The sequence below is a fragment of the Vanessa atalanta genome, chromosome 7 (assembly GCF_905147765.1).
Source record: "Vanessa atalanta chromosome 7, ilVanAtal1.2, whole genome shotgun sequence".
Lineage (NCBI taxonomy): Eukaryota > Metazoa > Arthropoda > Insecta > Lepidoptera > Nymphalidae > Vanessa > Vanessa atalanta.
In genome coordinates this window covers 4,865,456-4,888,326 of record NC_061877.1, presented here as the reverse complement: position 1 = coordinate 4,888,326, position 22,871 = coordinate 4,865,456, and the positions used below count along the sequence as shown (strand labels likewise).

Sequence of the window (22,871 nt, the reverse complement as noted above, 5' to 3'; positions counted from 1 at the left end):
ACCGGGGATTCAACTTAGAATAGGCATCTACGTAAACCATACAGGGCAGTTATAATAAAAACTAAACAATTAATAATACGAACACTCTCACTCACTCATCTGAATACTCTGTTGACACACTGTACTCGTTAATTAATGTAATATTTGTGTAGCATTATTTAAATACGTTTAAACAAATTATATATATATAGCTATATTTTTGATTTTACGCGTTAGTCATTCCTTCAAATTACTAAGAAGTACCTAAGTTTCAGTTTGAGTTTTGTATCAAATTACAAACAATAATAAATAAAATTAATTGAGCCTTCTATAAGAAATAACTTAATTTCCAAATAAATGAATAAAACTAAATACCCTATATAAACACCATATACGAATATATAGAAATATATAGCAAAAAGTAGGGAGGTATACATACATATATGCGTTTCCCATAAATTATATACCAAGTAGTATACGGGTCATGCATATGCTAGGCAGTAAAGAGCAGCGACAATGAGGGTTCATGACGGCATAAGAGAGTATCATGCCGTATGCCGTTACGGCATCTGAGTCGGTCTCCCCCCCCACCCCCACCGAGGCGTAAATATAGATGTTTTACTTATAATCATAATATAATACTTATGATCAACGTAAATATTTAACAGTTAAATTTTACTTCGTAAACATTTCAAAATGCAAAGATAGAACTATAAACTGGGGAATATTTATCCAGTACCTACCAACAATTAAAATCAACAATACAACGAGTTATTTCCCGGTACAGTCACGTGCGCTAGCGCTAAGCCTTTAAAACCTCTCAATATTCACTTTACGAACTCAGTAGGTCACAACTCCTTTCAGCAAAATTTAATTGACATTATAGGTGTTTCTGTAAAACACAGAATCCATCTATATTTTCTTAATTTAAAATATAGTAGACATAATGGAAAATGAGTTACCTGATGGTAAGTAATCACCACCGCCCTATACGTTGGCACAGTAAGAAACATTAACAATAAGCTATACCAGAATTGTGCCACAAATCTTAGCAATTAAAATGTTTGTTTATTACACTGGTTCACTACACAATATTTTTGCCTACTCCAATTAAAGAAGTGTAGATAAACAAACCTCACATTTACATATTCCATGTGAATTGCTAATAGCTATGCTATATTGTGCACTACAAAAAGTTTTTTATTAATTAATTATTATTTATAACATTACTACACTCTATTTTCGACTACACTCTTCTTCTTCAAAGTTCTGATACCAACTTCGCCAAAATTTAAAAGCCTTTTTCGCCAAACCATATTATGAATATCATAGGATCAATTCAATGTCAAAGTTATTTATCTACACACCCATCAGTACAATTAACGGTAAAGAATAACCCAAACTAAGTTCTTGAAATTAAGTCTTCACATTTGCTGTAAATTACTATATTAATGAGATGGTTGTGCACTCTCTGCATTTCTTCGCAGAAGTAACTTTGGGCAAGGTGACAAAAATGGATTTGAGCCAAACCGATGGTGTGATGCCCTATCATAAATTGTATCATTAACTTTACTAAGTTTTACTTTAATAATAGTATTACTAGGTACTAAAACCTACAGATTTTTCACATTTTTCACATTTTCACAATTGTCGCCAATGTGGTACTTCAGGGTATGGAACTGAACATTCCGTATTCTTCGGTCCCCATCGGTGGCAAGTCCCAGCCCTGGTTTGGTCGTTTCTGCAAAACGGCTTTACGCCGAAAATGGGAACGCTACCTAGACTGGGCTAACGCATCGGCGTCTCGTGATGTAAACACCAGTGCATTCAGAAAGGAATATAAATTTGCCTCTAGGTCCTTCAAAAACGTGATTGCTAAGGCGAAGACGAAGTACATTGGCAGAATTGGCGAGATACATGCACTGTTTCATCATATCTAAAATCTCCTGCATGTTTTTTGTTTCAGATTTTAACGGTTGAAGGATTGTTTTACCAATATCAAAATAACTTTGGTCGGTTGTGTATCGTAAGTAATAGATTAAGTATATTTCAAGTAGCTTATTGAACATAATGCAGATTATAACAATAAGAACTGGTTGATTAAAGAAGGATAAATATTTATAATATGGGATCAGTTATACCGTAATTTTAAATCAATTTTTCCAAATTGTAATGTTGGTTAAATTGTATTCAATATTTTACGTCATTTTAAGGAAATTTAGTATATTACTTATGATGATGATATCCCCCTGACTAATTTTGACCACAGAGGTCATACTCACGTGGCTCACCAACATCAAGAATATAATTTTATAATTTATTTCTCGATACAAAAACATAGTAACTTTTCACGTAAGCAGCCCAGGGCCCAAATCTAGCACCTCTGGATCTACACCTTTTTTTTTTTTGTTATAGTGGCCAAACGAGCAAGAGGCTCACCTGATGGAAAATGATTACCACCACCCATGGACATCTGGTACACCAGGGGGTTGCAGGTGCGTTACCAGCCTTTAAGGAATAAGCTGGTCTCAAATTTTTTAAGTCATAAAACTGATTTATGATTTATGACATAAGTGTCTTCTATTTTCACTTAAAAACTATATTTTATGTAGATTTCACACTATTAAACCTAATCTTGTTAGAATGACAGAGATTGATGGTACAATTTATAATATATCATGGTCTAGAAAGTTGTTGGGAAAAGTCTAAAATATCAGATGAAATATACAAACGTTAACGTACCATTTATAATGCACATTGTGCATGTCTACAGACACCTTCGAAACCGGAAAACTAAGTTGCCATACCCAAATGCTACAATTTACGAGTACGCTCCAAGAAGTCGGTGTTATTACAGGTATGTACGAGAGATGAAATAAAATTTAAAATCCTAATTTCATTCTATATAAAAGTATTTAAAGCATTTGTCTTTTTGACGTGTCTGCTTTCTACTTAAAGACAAATTGCTCTAATTATATATTATTAAGGATTAAGTTCTTACACACTGAAATAACTAATTTAACGTTTTTAATTTTGAAAATGACATATTATTTATTGTCTATTTAACTTGCTTAGGCGATTAAGTTAATTTAAATATATTTAAAAACTCTCCTTTAATTAATTTATATAAACGCTGATACATTTTTTTATAAATAAACAGGAATCATTAAACAATATCTATATTTCAAGTTTTAATGATTGACAATAATTAAATCTTTCATTTAAATTTTTAATTTTATAAATAGGATCCAACAAATCTGTTATCATATTACCCATTACAAAACTGTCGAACTTCAAATGTCAAACTTTATTCCTCTATTCAACCGTATATGAGATGGATGATCACCTACGTTAATTAAGAAACGCCTGTGCAAATCCCCAGGTTAAGACTGTGCGATGTTTGACAGTTAGTCATTTTGAAATTGTATTTATGATTAATTTTATTTACATAAAAATTAAACACATTATATACTTAAAATTGAAAAATATACCAAGCAAACTAGCTAATTTATTATATCATATATTCATATAAGAATTTCTTTTTTTTACAAAAATAAGCATTAATGTAAACATTCCGTTATGTACTCTGTCAAAGTAATTTCTCTCCCATACAACAGCAAACAACAATCAGTCCTCACCGTTTTTATCAACTGTGACACTCGCACAATGCTATCGGCAGGTAAAATTTTGGAACCTTTTATAAAAACAAGGTATAATTCTTTAAAGCGAGTGTGAGTCGCGCATTATAAACAGGTATATCCTGTTAAAACACCTTTGTGTCAAACGGTTTTACGTTATGTGTTAATCCTGAAAAAAATAATATTCCAGATTAATAATGATAAATTTATATAAAATATTTATTTAAGCTTGATGTGATAGAATATTTTTTTTTCTCAATTATGACGTCCTTTTTCTAAATACATGTTAAATTTAAAAAAAAAACAAATTGAAAATGTGTTGTTCAAATAATATCAATTAAGAGTTACGTAACAATACATCGTTTGTATAAATAAATATTTTAATTGAAAAGCAGTTTTCGTAATATATAATACATAAAATAATATATTGATAAGTTAAACAATGCCGTCTCATTCCTTTTAATGTCAATTCAATCATGGCAGAAAGAGATAAATCAGTCTTTAACTAAACACTCGATGAACGTTTCATAAGGAGGCCGTAAGTGTTGCTAGCTTGAGTTTACATAAGTTTAATTTGATCCGCATTGCATTATGAGCATAGATTAGAGCGAAATCACGTATTTCCAATTTAAAATCGGTTTACTAGTGTTTTAGTTACGTAGATATATAGTTCATTATCCCTCACTCTAATTTGCATTAGTACTTTTGGACATATTACCGACTCCAGAGAGTTTTGAGTGAAAACCTTCTAATTAAAAACCCCAAATGTTTTATTTTTCAATACTTCAGTCACGTTTTTAATGTGGGTATAATAACTGGAGTACGTGTACAACATTGCCTGTCTGAAATGCATAATTATGTATTTTAATTATGCCTTTGGCACTGGCATTGCAAAATTTAAACTCCATTTGATATGTCGTTTATAATCGTATTTTTATTTATTAATTGAATGATTTAGACCTTAGTGACCGTGTACCAGAGAGGAAATATATATATTCAATTTAAAAAAATATTCGGTTTTCTGCTCTGTTGTTAAGTACACATGTATGTAGATAGAACCTTTTGTAATAATAGAAACGAATATGTATAAATTATTGTATAAATAACAATGGAAGCGTTATCACATAATGAAAAGAGAGATCATATTACGGCGATTAGTTTTGTCGGTAACAGAATTGTCATAAAGTGACATAAGATTAACTTTAAAAGCCGTTAACAGTCGTTGCCGTTACGTTTTAAATGGACCACGAATTAGGCGATAGCTGGCCGCAAAAGTTTGACCATTAAATGCGTGAGCGGGAAAGAGACATTGGCGGTAACGCGTCGTGCCTCCCGAGTCCCGCGTATACTCCGGTCTCCGGCATTTACCGCCGCGCGTTGAATCTTACCGCGCGACTTACTACTGATGCATTACGCGTGTTTCGAACAGTGACAAGTGAAGTTGGATACTACAATGGGTGTACTCTGTGTGCTGTTTTTAGTGATATTCGCAAGCTTTTCCACCGCTGACAGGAAGCCTACGATCGCTGAGAAACTCACCGAGGATGCGGACTTGTCACAGGTATTCGAAATTCAAAACTTTATTTAATAACTTATAATACATCGTGTCAATGTGCGAGGCAACTTATGAGGAACTTTTAATTTGTTCGTATTCACGTATTTTTAAAATTAATTAACGTTTAATTCATAAAATAAAAGGTTTTTTTAGTTAAGTAAGTCTAGTTTGTTTATTTTGAGTGCACTAGTTTTGTAGAGGCAGTAGCGAACGCCTTTCTAGACCACTTAGAGTAGAGACGTGAAGGAAAGAACTTGTTAAACGTGTTCGTGTGAAACAAGAAAAAAAATATGCGTTTACGTTTATTAATTATGAGTTAGCAAAATAGAAATACACAATTGACACATTTTGTGTTACTATATAATATTTTTTCTATTATTTTATTTTTATTAATTAAAGTATTTTAATAAAATTAATATCTTTAAATTATTATTACAACAAGGGCATGGGCAAGGCCTTATTCATTGATTAATGATTATGACGCTTTAAGGAAACAAAGCTTTAAGTCTTTTTTCCGATCGTATAAAATTCCGGCCGCATAAATTTTAGATTTCTTCTCTGGTACGATTTATAATTATAATTATACGTACCTTATTATTAATAAGGCCAATATTAACCCAAAAACATTTTATAACTCTTGAAAAACTATAACTCGATCGCTTTTATTAAATATTATACAGTATAGTAACAGCTGCAATGGTGTTAAGGAAAATTCTGGTGAATAATAATTATTTTATTTAAATTAATATACTTAATACCAATAATGATTTCTAACAAGATTTTTATTGGCAGCTATCATGCCGATTATGACCCACGTCAACGTATGAGTCACAAAACCGTGCGCTGATTGAGAATTCCTTACCGCTGACTGATAAAATAGGCGTATTATTTTAATACAGTAGGCTTACTTTTATGTACATATGTTCAGTACCTATTCTTACTATTTAATTTTATATATTAAGCTAAATAATTAATTTGTTTATACACACGGATCCGTGAGTCCGATTTGAAAAATCGGTTTTCGTTAAATATATTATTTATTAAGAGTATTTAAAGACTGCGCTCATCCTTTTCACAAAAAATAACCGACTTCAAGTTTTTTCAATTAAATTGGTAACAAAGTAAGGAAAGTGTAACTCCCAAACCAAAAATACGTTTTCAAATCGATCAAAAATGAAGTAATTTAAGAAAACAATAAAAGCTACTGAATTTCTAACCCCTTTTTTATTTAGTCAAAAATAAGTTAATTACGCTAAAGTCATTGATCAACTGTAAGAAAACAGACACACAGCAGAAAGAACAAAGTTACACATCTATTGAGAGAATTCCAAACATAAAATACCAAATAACAACCCTAACAATACAAATTGAATAGAGGTAATCATTTCATAAACTAGACGAATCGTTAGATAAAGTTTTCACATAGGTACTTAAATGTTCTTTAACGTAAACGTTTCAAATTGTGTGGTTTATACGTTACATAGACACACTTAGAACATAGCCGGTCCGCCTGATTAAGTACTCATCTCTGATAGTGGTGATTGGCGATATCAGAATTAACTATCCATTCAACTGTGAGACCTAAATTGTTATATTATGATTAAACAATGGTCATGGGCTCCTGAAGGTAATTGGCAGACGCTCTAAAGTGGCTTATATTTACTTCAATACCTATGTCTATCAACGTTGAAAACTTACTAATAAATGACCTATTTGTTTCCTGCTTTCCTGAACTTAAATGAAAAATAAGAAAATATGATATCGTTTCGAAGAAAAAATTTCTATCAAAACAATGTACTTCAAATTCCTTATATATTGTATAATTAAGTACGTAGGTTAAGCTAGCATTATAGATAAAGTTAGTTATAATAATGACTTACTTAACAAGCTTTACAATAACCTTTGATTGAAAGTTTTGGTTAATTATCAGAGGCTTTCTGACTTTATCGCTCTGTATTTGTCGTTTAATCAAGATATCATCGTTGAAAGATTGTCAGCGTTTGTCGAAATTTCTATTTAATAGTTGAATAGTTAATTAATTTTCATATGTTATTTGTTAGCGTTTAATATTCAATTAAAATTCTATATTTATTACAGGATACAATTATATTAATAGAGTTTATTTGATAAAGAAGCGTGAAAAAAATCATACTCTCGTACATAATTTTAAGTAAATATAATAAGAAGGCCAATTTTTTGTAAATTTAAATAATTTAGTAAATATATGTATATGATAAAATTTTTATTAATATTTAATAATACGTTTTATGTTCTCGTTTAAAAACACGAATATAATAATAATTCGAGATTATTCAATTTACATTTGCCTAATATGTACTGGCAAGAGGAAGGACGTTAAATGTTATTTTCTTTCTCCCGGAAGACGACCATCTGCGGGCCTTTATTGCTAATTGGACACATAAGGTTAATGAAACTAAAGCAAGTTCAAATGAGCTGGAAACTGTCTTAGTAATCCAATAAAATCTTTGTAAAATGGCCGTTACTTCCTCACAAATTACGAGCAATATTGTTAAGTTTATTTTTCATTATAAAACAGAAAATTGTGAAAACTTAGACTCTCTCAGGACAAAAAGGGCAAAAGCCATTAAGCGAATGGACCATTCATTACATTAACGTCTTAGAATTTTGAGATGCACTAAAAACGCGGAAAGGTGCCTTTGTGCAAATTTCTTCAGAGGACTGACATTTCTTTACTCCTCTAAAGATATCTACTGAAGATCCACAGATGCTTATTTTAATTTAATCGAGATTCGTTGCGGTGCTTTATGATAAACTTGAAATCCTTTTGATATCTTTCGATTTTTTTATGGATCTTTTTTTAATAGATTCGTTTTAACATTTTCTTTTTAAAAAAAATACACAAATCCATTATTACTGATGGCAACAATGAATTTAATCGATATTAAAATTGGATGAAAATTCTTCAGATAGCATTGTATAAAAAGGTTCTCTCAAACACGATCTTAGCTTCGCGGTTCAATAAAACACACATCGATTACGCTTTGATACACTCTCGGCTGCTTAATTGGGCAGACGTCTCAAACGGCTACATCCGTTTGGGCAATATTGCGTTGTCTATACACTGCTAGTAGTATAAAGCATAATATACTCTATATCTCAAAATTTTCGGACTAGGTCATATAATCCTGCCAATATTATCAAGAGCAAGATTTGATTAGATAGTTTTATAGCGCACACATGCGCCGCTAATAACTTTTTAATGAGCCAAGATGTTATGTAAGATTTATTTGTCAGTTATTAAATTACAAGAACATGAAAATAAACAGGTGAAACTGCGAAACGCACCTACCTTCTACGCGCTGCATCTTCCGTTATAAGTTTTATACCTATTTGTCTGGTAGTTATTTCATTTGGGTAATATAAAAAATGTATTACGTCAATATTGTTTAAGAAACATTTGTACCAAAGGCTGAGATGCGTTCATAAAACATTTAATACAAATCTTTATTCTTGGAAATTGTAGGTAGGTAGTTATTTTTGCAAAACTAAAAAGTATTGTATTTGAATATGCACAGAAAAATATTAATAAACATAATAAGGTATAACAACATATTGCTACAGTTTAATACAAACGTACAAGCGATCAAGCAAGTAAATCAGAATTTATTTAAATATTAGATATTTTGTGCATATGTTAGAGATAGTATTAGATACATAAATTTCGTAGTTGGCGAATGTCAAAGGATCAAGCAAGCAATACAAGGTTGCGTAACGTTAGGTTGTACCTTTGGATCACAAAATAATTATGATAATACCATGGTGCCAGTAGCAGCCGGTACAGACGTAGGGTAATTCAAATTACAAAGGGTCTATAAGCTTCTCATAATACAAACTTATGCCGCCAGTTGATTAGAACAATAAGGATAAGAATTTATTCATTAAGAGCTTGACTCTGGTATTAATGTCATTTGAAATATATAAATAGATTATGTGACAGTACGTTCGTGATTGTGATTGGAGAAAGTTTTTTTTTTTTTTCAATACAAATTGAATTTACATTTTGTAGACGCATTTAATTTAATAAAAAATCCGTAATTATTAATATATTGTATAAATATGTTGTATGTATATGAATTACTTATTTACAGCTAAGTTAAATTTTATTTAATAGTATTTTCAAAAATTAGTTTTTATTTAAACTAGTCAGAGTTTAGTTAATTTTTTGGCTGTGAGTCTGAAACAGGCATATAGTCAGACACGGCGTAGGTTTTGACGTAAGTATAAAAGGTTAATATATTAAGAAATTTGATGAAAATATTGTAGTGAAAGATCTTTTATATCTTTAATGACTGCACCATATAGTATATCCTTAGTGTAAGATCAGTTTTAGGTATAAAATGTAAAATGTTCCTTTATCCAATATTTTATACTGTAAGCAATAAAATTATTATTCATAAGAAATGAATTTAAATTTTGCGCGAAAGAATATTGACTCGTGTTACTTACTTCCTTCAAGAAGCAATTATGGTGGACAACCGGCCCCTTGTCAATTAACGGTCAAATTAATTTTATTTGAGCTTCCTTTGTGGACGTTAAGATTTATCTTTGGTATTATGTTACCAAAGTGGAATCTCTGGCTATGTTTAATCCAAATTTAATGAACATAAGAAATATATTTCATTTTATGTTTCATAGCGATGACTTTATTGCTATTGCAGTGAAAAATTACCATAACAAAATCTGATAAGCTATTTTTTTATATATCAGTTATTATTAATAAATAATGTTATTTTATAAGCTCGATTTTAAATAATAATTGTGCATAAAAATGCATTTGATGAACATTATAGGTATTAAATAAATTTTATATTCTTAAATAAACTTTATTTTATCACTATATTCAATAATTTAGAGATTTAACTCAATCTAGTTACAGCTGAAACTGGAATAAAATTCAATTGCAAGATTGATCCACACCACTAAAAGGCAAAGTTACATTAATTCTATTACATATTTATTCAATAAGTTTCACATAATTATGACGATAATTAACTTTAGTAACGTAGAATTTATACTACATCACTAAACAATTATTTTTTTTGTAAAACTATTATTTAATAAAAGTATTAAAAACAAACAAACTTAACTACATACTTTTATTTATAAAATCGAACTAATTGATGGAATTGATATTGGAGTTCATTAAATAACATTAAAAAAATACAATTATTTATTAACAAATAGTCACCACAATTAATGCGTGTATGTTAGAAAAGGCTTCAATTTTCTAGTGTAATATACTGAATTATTTTATTATTTGTACCGTGTTGTGTAATAATACCCTGCTGGCTATGTGAAAATGAAATTTATATTATAATTTAACTCGCCTATGAACTAATTACAAATTGTATATTAACGTAATTCTAATATTGTTAATTAAAATGTTTATTATTAATGCAAACATTTAATGTATTGTTTTTTTTTAAATAGGCCTAGTTTAGTGATCTTAGGTTAACGACCAATTTGTAAAATAATGTAGGTTTGTAGATTATTATAAATCAAGGTATCAACAATAATTATTCAAGTAACATTTATCGACATTCTTCAATCTCTAATTTTTAAGATAATTATATCGAGAAAATATTTATACACATATGGATAGGAAATCATCACGCTTTGATAAAAATATTAATGATTATATATAAAATAAAAAAACCATGAAAACGATAAGCGATTGCCAGTTAAGTAATTTTACGAATATTTTACATTATAAATAGGTGTGACAATATATCCTGTCTTCGTTTCCTGTATTCCTAGAGGTAACATATAACAATTGCCATGGAATTCAATATAGGCTTCTGGATGCGGGCGAGGTGACACATCTTTGTTACTTTATATTCCGTTGCCGTAAGATTATCGCTTGCCACGTACTATTATAATACACACTATACCAAACGGAATTCTAGATATGGCTTTAAATAAATTCATTGTTGTCGACCGAAATGTTTTATGTAACGTATATTTGAAAAACGTGTGTTCTTTCTAGAGCTGTTTTATTTTATCGTTTTAGATGATTCGTGTAATGTGAAAAAACTAGCGTGATCATCAATTTACTTCAAAATAAAATCCCGGTAGAATACAAACTAGCTAGAAAATACTGACTACCGATACCTTGTAAATGTATCACAAGTATAGTGTATCCGACGTTTTAAATATAAATATAATAAGTAAAAAATATAAAAAACTTATTTTTGATTGCCTATAATTACTATTATGTCTAAAAGATTTTAAAGGCAGTAATGTATACTAATATGTAGTATGAGTATTTAAACGTAAGTTTGATTTAAATTTGTGATGTCAATTAGTGACGTAACTTGTTAGCCTAGCCTCTGGCTGGTTTTTGTTCGCAGCAAAATTATATTTGCATATAAGTGATCGTTAGATACGTTATGATAACAAATCAGTGTATATCCGTACTAGAGATCTGAATGGATTTGAGGAAAATTGAGTACGTGGATAGATCAGACCCTGGATTACAAAACAGAACGGCTGTAATCGAGATTCAATCTCCAATCCATATCATATGTCGACCTTAGCACTGATTTTTCGTCATTGCGGAAAGCAGGCGAGCAAATGGCTTGGGGCCTGGGATGTAGTCTTTTTATTAGCTACGAGCAAACATCCATGTTTTATTAATAAACAAGCCTACAGACCGATTTACACGTTTCTTTCTATCAAAATGACGAATTTTCTTTCTTTCTTGAGTGTTGTAAATTCCGTGTAAGGAATACACAGAATTTACAACAATATACCAATTTACAGAGCGATAAAAAACTCATTTTTATTGTTTTATAAGTAAGTCTTGTTCAAATTTTTATGCAACTAGACATCGACGAGGCGCGTCGAGACTGTGCCCTCCTACGTCATTTTATAATTTTATTGAGTAGATGAGTAGATGTCCCTTGTGTCTACAATAACATTACTTTATAGCATTGGTATTAAGCGGTAGAATAAACGAATGAATGAATGAATGGGATGGTGGAATACTCACTCAGGTTTATCTGAACAATGCTCTAGTACCGATGACACAGTATGTTGTTTTTCTTATTATTATAATTATAATAGTAATATAAATTATATTATAATTGACTTAAATTAGTAAGTAGTATATGATTAGTGCAGGCTTGTCTACCTAGACCTAACTAAGTACCACTCATTCAACTGTTATTGCACAATGCTTTGATCGCTGGGTTCCGTTGAGAAGAATAATTGAGTAAGTATAATAACAGGCACAGGGATATTACAAATTATAATTATTACAGTTGGCATCGCATTGGCAATATAAAGACTGGATAATGGCAATGACCTTGACACGATAAATCGAGAAATTTACAATGTAAAACTAAAAGTAAGAAATAAGAATGACGTCATATGTCTGTAAGTTGCAAAATAATGTGATCGTATGCTAAGAAATTCATTACTTGATAGCTTTGCATGTTACCTGCGATTACACGCCAGTTTCAGCAAAAGGTTAATCTAAGGGTATGACCGTATATCCAAGGTAATAATTAAATTTTAGGGTCTTTCAGTATTGTATAGTTACGTATAAAGAGTTTGAATTTACTCTAAATTACATAACAAATTGTTTTCGCTTTAGTCGAACTTTTCGTCGACGAGCGGTTAGGGAAATTTAATATTATTACTCTTTGTGATTTTATATTAACAACGTAATTATTTGTTTAATACAGTCCATTGATATTAAGTTTCTGAAATATATTTGTATAATCAAAGACAGATTAGCATTGGCAATATCGGCTTTTTATATTCAAGGATATACGAAATAGTACGAACATTGATAAAATCAACGAGGCATCGAATAAAAACAAAATTATTATCGCCATTTTATTTCAATTGTTTTCAAGAAATTGTAGATTACATAGATACATACATAATATAAATTTAAATTTGGAATATGATTATTTCCATCACTTTTCTGTAATATCAGTTAATTATACCAGTATTATTTCACCGGCTAATATACTTTATCTTTTTTTCTCAAATTAAATGGGTTCGATTCCTGATGGAACTATAGTAAAACTATATTCATAAGTTTATGAAAAATCTCTTTCCTCAGTTACCATTTAAAACAGATGGTGGAGACGCCTTTGAGTATTTTTGATGACTTCCTTTGGTTCAGAACTTGTCGACGAAAAATCGTCTATTAACAAATAATAATTTATAATCAGTCCAATCTTAACTATAACCTAAATTACATAGGCGTGATGAGTTGTTCATATTGTACAAAGGTAGATGTTACCATCTAAGGCTTTTTGAAATTATTAGATAATAAAACAAGTTCTATATATACACGAGTTAGGTACAAATAACATAATGAGTAATAAAAACCGTTACATGTAAAGGAACGATAAAATCGTTAATTCGATGAAAATTAACCCACAATTTGAAATAAAGTACGTCCTGAACTCTCTACGTAATGATTAAAGTCTATTTCATTGTTCTTCTCATGCAATTGTAATATTAGCGTGAAAAATGAAATGGATTTTTTTTTATCAAAACTTATATATTTGTTTCATAAACATTCATTTCAATTGTAATAAAATTATAATATCTATTTATTTGCAAACATAATGATAAACGATAAAAAAATATTAACTCTATGGAAAATTTTACTTTTTGTTTTTTACAGTAGGAACTTTTTAGAAAAATTTTGTTTTTTTGGCAGAAAAGTAAATTGCTATGATAATATTTTTACCATTGCCTAGTGAGACTGTTCGCGAGTTGTAAGCTGAAGCAGATTATATTATTTTAGAATATTAATATTAAAAAAAAAAATGTTTTCTGTGATGTGTAATAGATTAAGCAAAGTTTAAATATAGCATAAGCTACTTAATTTATTATGTCAGTTATATTGCTTGTATACTTTAGGTCGAATGCACTTCAGCATAGGTAATTACGACGCATGTGTGACACAAGATTTATGTTTTTCCTGAGTCCCGATCACAGCGCCACCTATCTGGTCCATTCGAAACAATCTACGTAAGTGGGTATAATCAATAATTTCATTAAAGTCAGTCGGTGGTATATATATATAGTACGTGTATGTGTCAATATATCACGTACAGAACAATTATTATACATATAAATAAATCTAACGTCTTAATTATATAATCAGAATCAAAACACTGGTGAAACTATTAACTTTATTATAAAGTATCCCAATATAGCAATTAACTCTTAAAAATATTTTCAGAGAGTAAAGTAAACGAAGAGCCCGTGAGCATTATAATGTTAAGCAAATATCTTATTAGCGAAAAATATACTTAAATGAGTACAATTATTTACTCGGTGCTAGGGCTTCATACAAGACCATCTATTTAGTCAATTACCACCCATTCATCAGATATTCTACTTCAGCAAAACTTAGTTCTGTTTTGTTCTGGTTTGAAGAGTGAGTGAGCCAGCGTAACTACAGGCGCAAGGGACATAATATCTTAGCTCTCAAGGCTGGTGACGCATTGATGATGTAAGGAATGGTTAATATATTGATAGCGCCATTGTCTATAGGTGGTGGTGACTACTTAGGCACCATCAGGTAGCCAATATGTTCACCTAACTATTACATAAAAAATAAACTATCTGAAAATACCATAGATGTAAATGGATCAATAAAGTATACCAGTGTCGTGAAGCAGTCCATACAATTCAGAGTAAGCCGAAACTGAGAAACGTCTGAGAGATTGTTTTTGTATTCTGATTATGCAAATTGATTTCTCGAGTAAATCGGAGACCCTAAGCTTTATTGCAAACGATTCAACGAAACAGAGTGTTGTTTATAAAGTCAATTATTTTCTTAGTAGTAATTTCCTCGATGGTATGGTTTCTTTGTAAAGGTTATTTGAAACGGGATAACAGTTTAAGATTATAAGTTATTTAGTCGGCTTCCCTAAACTCGTATTACGAATAAAATAAATATACTTAACTTATGTACTAAGCTAAGTACAACTTAATCCATTAATAATTTATTGCATAATATCACTAAGAGCGTTAATTCACCTTAAAAAATGATTTGTAACGTGCACGTATTATTTTTATTATAATTGGTGTATTGTTATTTTGAAAATTAACAATATTTTTAAAGTAAATGTAAATAACTGTAAATGTCCCTCTGCTGGGCTAAGGCCTCCTCTACCTTTGAGGAGATGTTTTTTGAAGCTTATTCCACCAAGCTGCTCCAATGCAAATGGCGGATAGATATGTGGCAGAATTTCATTGCAATTAGACACATGCAGGTTTCCTCGCTATGATTTACTTCACCGTTGATCACGAGGTGAATAATAAACGAAAATTAAGTACTTGAACATTCATGCTTACCTGGATTTTAACCTATAATAATAATCGGTTGAGTCGCATGCGCTTCAACCATTGGGCCCTCTCAGTTCTATGTATTTACCTATGAATTATGTCAATAAATAATAATTAATAAAGTTAGACAGGTACTTATTTTTTGCAGTAAGACAAGGTTATCTAGGTCTTTAGCAAAGGTTTAGTTAAACATTTAAATCAATAACAGTTGATTTATATGAGGTTTATTCAAGGCCTTTTAGAACAGCAAGGGGTGTGTAGCCGACTATTTAGATCGATGGTACCGATGAGACGAGATGACAGTTGAGTGTTCAGCAAAATTAAAAAAAAAAACAAACATTCTGATAACATACATAACAACGTAAATAATTCTTCTGCATTTAGTTATAATTAAAGCAATGTCGGTTATATTTGAATGAATTTCGATTAAAATATGTCATTTTTACCTATAAAAATTTAATTTTTTATTACATTAATTGCTGACGCTACCAAAGTGAGATTTTGAATTCAATGACAATAGCAGTATACAGGTACTATCCTGTGACCAGTTAAACCATAACAAATCTTTTGTTTGTAGCAATTCCGCTCTCCTGTTTCTTATAATATATGTAAAAATGTTTATTGAATATATTTTTACGCAACTATTAATGGTTGATCAGATTTAAATATTTCAGATGTAACAAAAATCTATTTCGCAACATATCGTTTGCATTGTTATCATAAACAAAAGCTTTTGAGCACTGAAAATGGTCGAACAAGCATGCATTTTTTATAGTAAAAAAATAATTCTTTGGCCTACAGATTAATTTGAATGTTCAGTTTAGTCCTGTTTTAATAATAGTTAGTAGTAGATACATTATTATGTAAATCTTGTTAAAAATTTAAAACAAAAATAAATGTTTGAAAACTATACTAAAGTTTCTAGAAAAATGTCAGTTACGTGATGTTATATCAACCGCATAAAAGTCGACGCGCGAAATCTTGTTATGTTGAGTATGTATTAATTGGATGGAGGACAGCTTGTCTACCGAACGTGACTTGTGGATCGTGGGTACTATTGTTCTGCTACATCCGGTGGTTTATCGTGACCGTCACCCTGCTTGTAGCCCTTATACGGCTGCGGCGCTTGCGAAAAGTACTCTTTTACGAGTACATTTTGCGGCTAGAATATTGCATTTACATGTCGGTAATGTTAGGTAGACAGAATTAAACTTTGAAATAAAAGTTTTTTTTTATTTGACTTATAATTTAGTGTCATATAATATATAGAACCTATCACATTAGAGCCCCAATACTAATAAAAAATTGACAGTATATCGCAATAGAATAAAAACGTAATCGTTACCGTTCAGCCGAGTACATATCCTACAAACGCAACGATCCAGTTGGGATTCGATAAAATTAGGTTCAGAATATGATCGGAAACGTATCATTCCCTTTTTAAGGTCGTAGAATGTTAGTAGAATGACAATCTGAAGTAACAGATTTGGTACGATGGAGAAGAGCAGTTCAAAACAAAAAATAAGCCTAACAGTAGTCTCATATATATATATATGATATGTAATATCTGACACCTCATCTTAGTAATAAGCATCATTAACATTATATTCTCTCAGAATATAGGTTGGTACTATTTTACGGCTAATTTTAGCTGCGCGCGCTCATTGGTCAAATCGAAAAGCGCGCGCTTCCCCGGCTTCTTGTTACATCCGTTCCGTTTCATGAAATCAATCATACATTGATTGTAGGAAAAACGTTATATAAGAAAAAAAAACATAAAACGGAATTTAAAAAATATTCTCTCATTTTAATAAAAAAATATTAAACCATTTCCGTTTAACGTTTAAGCCGCTTAATAGCACTAGTAGTACCTGATAACGATAAAATGTAGATATCTTATAAAAATATACAATCCACATATGGAATTAATTTTTACATTAACAGTTTCAAATGTATCAAAGAAATACATATCAACTATGAATGATCATCCATTTTTTCCCGAAGAATTTAAAACTTATTCGCGCCCCATTGAATACGTCATGACACTTAATTTATTACTGTCCCTTAACCGTTGTCAACAAAAGTAGATGAAGCGTGATCAGTATACATTCGCTATGGAAACTTCCTATTTGCAAATTATTAACCAGCTTAGGGTCGACTGTTTGTAATCATTTCCAATTTCTGTCAGTGCGGAACAATTAATTTTCCATGAAAAGTGGTTATTTATGTTATATGATTAAATGTTATATGTCGTTTCTTGTAAATAACGTGTAATAATTTACTTATTTTGACAAAAAGTCAACCTCGTCTGGGTAAGTACACCATACTTATCACATATTGTATATGAACAGCACTACTTAGTAATATTGTTTTCTGATTTGAAGGGGAATAGGTCAGTGTAATTAAAGGCACATGTCACTTCCCAAAGTTGGTGGCGCGTTGGCGTTGCAAGGAATGATTGATATTTTTTACAGCGTCAATTGTTTTTTCTATGGGTGGCGACTGCTTCTCATCAAGTGATTCATTTTCCAGTCATCCTACCTATTAAATAAGTATTATAAATATAATCAAAGAATTGTTGAGTTGTATTATAGTTTTTAATTAATTATATCATCAATTTTAATTTTGTTCAATTTGATTTTAATGCACAAAAAGGCAAGCTTGAAATGCGAAAAACAAAAATTTTGCTTTTTAATTATATCACTTTTAATCATATGTCCCTAATATTCTTACCCGTCATATACAAAATCTGTTGTTTGTGGATTGAGACGACGCAAATAAATGACTCGCGTTGTAATTTTGTTTCGGCCTTCCTCTAAACTTTTCTAACATTTATCTAGTCGTTCGAATCAACTTCCCGCCTATGTTTCGCACGGATACAAAATACTATTTTAAATTTTAAACCAATATGCTACTATTATTTATTATAAAAGATTTATATGTTTTGAATAGTATTTAAGAATAAACACAAACAACAAGTAAAACAAATTATTTTTTTAATTACTGGTTTTCACAATAGACTTTAATAGTTATTGTATTTTGTATTCCACACGTAAATAGTGTTTTTTTTTCTCATGAAGTTAACATGCAATCGTAAATCGAGATATTATTTTTTCAGTGAAAAACAATCGTAAAACAACAAAAACATCGTCGCAGTACTACAAAATAAATTGTATGAAATTTCATAAAATCATCTTTAATTAATTTCACATTCCGGAATCCGCACAAACACAGCGACGTGATTCCTAAAATACAATAATAATATCAATTGTGGGCTTAAATTAAGCACGTTTTCAAATAGTCCATGGAATTTCCGTAATTCTTATGCCAATTATAATACAGTCACTGAGAAAATAAAAAATACGCGAAGATACTTTGGAAATATACACTATTAGGCTTGGAACGTAAAATAAATATGTGGAACTTTTAAAACTAGACGTTGCTCATTTGTCGAATCTCCACCGTCATTTATTGGTAACAAAAATATAAGATAAATTGAATTGAAGGATGGGAAAAGTGACTAAGTTGGCTGATACCTTGTTATGGTTGCTGAAAAATAATCAAATGTCAAACAGCGTATTTTTGTTAATTAATACGATATATTTCTAATAAAAACGTTAACGTCTGCACTTCTTCTCCATTTAAACTTTAATGGTACCGCTTCATACGCCCGCGTGTTTACGTAGAAATGCGTATAAAGTTTTCTCCTCACGTATTAATTTATAGAAGATTAATTAAAATATTATGCAAAGTTATTCTTATGGGCGTATTAAGAAAATGTAATCATAGTAATCTTTGTTTCATCTTAATTTTTTAAAATTACAACTCAAAATTGCTTGTATGAGCCCACTTGAATAATGAATATTTTGATTTTGATTCGAGTGACATCTATCACTAGATATTTCGTTTAATTATTTATAAATAAATAATATTGGACATCATCACATACTTTACTATGATCCCAATGTAAGTAGCTAAAGCACTTGTGTTATGGAAAATCAGAAGTAACGACGGTACCACATACACCCAGACCCAAGACAGCATAGAAAACTAATGAACTTTTTCTACATCGACTCGGTCGGGAATCGAACCTCGGAGTGGCGTACCCATGAAAACCGGTGTGCACGCTACTCGACCACGGAGTTCGTCAAAATTTATAATGTGTTATATTTTTATAATAGGAAATCTATATTGAGCTATGAATTACTAGTTACTATATTAGAAAAAAGCGATTTAAAAAGTTATCTTATTAATTATTATATCAGAAAATATTCAGGTCGATAAGTAATTATGTTGAAAGGGTTTGTTATAAGACGACTGCAAAAATAGAAGCACAAGTAAGAAAATAAGTTGATACACTTTTCCTTTCCAATGTTAATACAATTAGCTAAATCTCATAATATACATAGCGAAGAAATTACAATGTATCCAACGGCGCACTCGAAACTAACTCAATAGAAAAAAAAATGTTTGTTCGTTTGCTCGTAAATAACTAATAATACTAATAATAATGATTTTAATGCAGTTTTTACAATATATATTTTTCAATAAAAGTGTTGCTATTAAATGTTTTTATATCTATGAACTAAAAACTTACTAAAAACATATTAAAAAGTATTAATGTTTTTAGTCATCTTAATTATTTTTACTATGATAATATTAGTATTATTGATATTATTGTATATGGGGAGTAACTAATGATTCTCTTACATTTCGTTCACTGGTATAAAGTTTAATTTTTCTGAATGGTATAGGATATAGATTATATTCATATTATTGCATTTTTTTTAATATTAAATTGCAACCGTGCGAAGCCTTTGTGTATAAAACGGCAATCTTAACAGACGTTCTCAATAATAGATATAATAGAAAACAATGAACATAGACGTAAGTTTCACTTCGATTGTAACGTCTTAAGGCATTTTACATAATGTATATGAGATATTCTTGGGACTAGGTGTACTATATATTTTTAATGCAACAGTCAAACAAAACAGTTTTTTTTTATGCCATAGGTTGGCAGACGAGCATATGGGTCACCTGATGGTAAGTGGTCACCACCGCCCATAGACAAAGACGCTGTAAGAAATATTTACATGTCCCTTGTGTCTGTAGTTACACTGGCACACTCGCTCTACAAACCGGAACATAACAATACTGAGTACTGTTGTTTGGCGGTAGAATATCTTATGAGTGGGTGGTACCTACCCAGACGGGCTTGTATAAAGCCCTACCACCAGCTACTACCTTTTTTTCTAGTAGGAATAGCTAAGAAAAAAAAAACATTTAAAAATATATATAGTTATGTGCTCACGTATCGTGGAAAATATATGAGAATTTATAATGAATTGAGTCATGGCGATAGTCGACCTGACCTGACTGTATGTATCTCCATATCAAACAACGATAAGTCAATTTCCAACTACTCCTCATTCAAAAGAATATAAATGAATTTCTCCCAAGAAGTTACTGTATATATTGGAAGGAATTCTATAGGTTATTGGTATGTATACCAGTGACTAAGTCCACAGCAGGACTTCTATTCATTGACGCAAATAGCCAGACCGATTAAAGCATTTGCAATGTAAATGGGCTGCAACTAACCCTTCCGCTAGTCTTAAACTTGAGCATATATTATTTGGATAAGCAAATGAATGCAGACGAGGCATGCACTTTAAAATATTATCGAATATCCATTTATCAAACATCAAAAATATTCTTACTGAAATTTCGCGACTTCTGATCCATGAAGGTCGAAAATTTTCGTATTTTTTTTTACAAAAATATTATAAAAATATTGAAGTGAACCTTTTATCAATCAAAACATGATATGCTTCGAATGTGTACAAAAAATGGTCGAATATCATCCCAAAGAAATATGATCATTAGGGACTACACATTGGTTTTTGATGTACGTGATACATGATGTTTTTCTTATCGCACCTACTTTTATATAACGTACGCTATTACTTTTTTAATCATAGATGAAATACGCCCTTTGCTCTGTTTATTTGGGTACTTTATAAAAAAATATGATATTTTCTTATAAAAACTAGGCCCGGTTAGTTGATTTCCTACTAAGTACATCTATGCTTAATAATATTTTTTAAATAATGTAATATATACCAGAATGTCTTAATTCAAGCGATCAATCTGAAAAAATAAACTGTACTCCCTTTTATATATTACCATATATACCTACGCTTGCTCCGTGTATTTATTAAATATCAAACATTTTGTATTATTTCTAAAATGATTATTCAAAAATCCAATAGAATTATTATCTATTTCTATAAATAAAAATTGTCTATAAATAAAGCTTTGTATTTTATTTACTTTGCCCAGAATTAAAATGCGTGACAAATTAATTGAAAATAATATTTGCGTACTTTTATCAATTATTTAAACATAAAAATAATTTCTTCCTCAGCATTATAGGTATAAAAACCGAATTATTATATATTGCGAAGTAGTACATTTCTTTGATGTATAATTTATGATTTAGTGAGCGTAAGCGAAGTTAGCGCTCTAAAAGTACCTTTTAACGACTTGATTACAAACACATAATTTTCTCTAGACTTTATTGAATTAAATATTTATGTAATGTATGTAATTAAATTTAATGGACTTTTTACGTTTAAATCTTAGGGAAAAACACCTAAATTATTCTTAATAGTGCTACCCTGTAGTTAAGAAGAGTAGGAAGAAACAACCAGACTCGAAAAGCTACTTTATTTTAATACTATTTAAATATACAGAAGAAAATATAATAAGAAAGTATACCAAATTTATCTTCATTAATTTGTTTGATTCAATGATTTCGACGACGATATTAATATTTTGAAATTGTGCATCAATGTGTTCGCCAAAACAGGTGAAATCTCTATGCCTTTACTCTCATAATTTGATAGGACGGCAAATCCGACACGACCGGGAGGAGTTCAGTCACAAAACCAACACAGAGGCATACAGGCATAGGAGTGCACACTTTCAATATCCAGACACCGGACGGATACTAATAAAATGTATACAAAAACCTAATATTTTTTTATCGGCCCGACCTGGATTTTGGGCCTAGGAACTCGGGATCTGCGGCCTTATATCTAGCGACTAGACCAACGAGGCAGTCGATACATCTCAGTGATAATAATAACGAACCCAAACTTATTTCTTCAATCTATTTTGAACAAAAAAGATTTTGTTCAAAATAGATATAAGAATAATTATTTATATATAAGATCGCATACAATGTGCCTCTCCGTCAAAGGAAAATTGGCAAATATTTGTGAATTACTATGTTCCCAACATAAACATAGCACACTAAACACTAGCGA

At 30.3% G+C, this 22,871-nt stretch overlaps 1 protein-coding gene across 8 annotated transcripts in view; it reads left to right on the top strand.

Annotated features, from left to right (window-relative positions):
- Window positions 1–4,951: 4,951 nt before the first annotated feature.
- The window catches only part of LOC125065326 (fasciclin-1), a 78,945-nt gene continuing 61,025 nt past the window's right edge, over window positions 4,952–22,871 (top strand). For all 8 annotated transcript variants that reach the window (XM_047672872.1, XM_047672867.1, XM_047672871.1 and 5 more), the window contains exon 1: window positions 4,952–5,178. In XM_047672872.1, coding sequence (XP_047528828.1) covers window positions 5,071–5,178 — 108 coding nt within the window. In that variant the 5' untranslated portion in view covers window positions 4,952–5,070. The remainder of the gene's footprint in view (window positions 5,179–22,871) is intronic.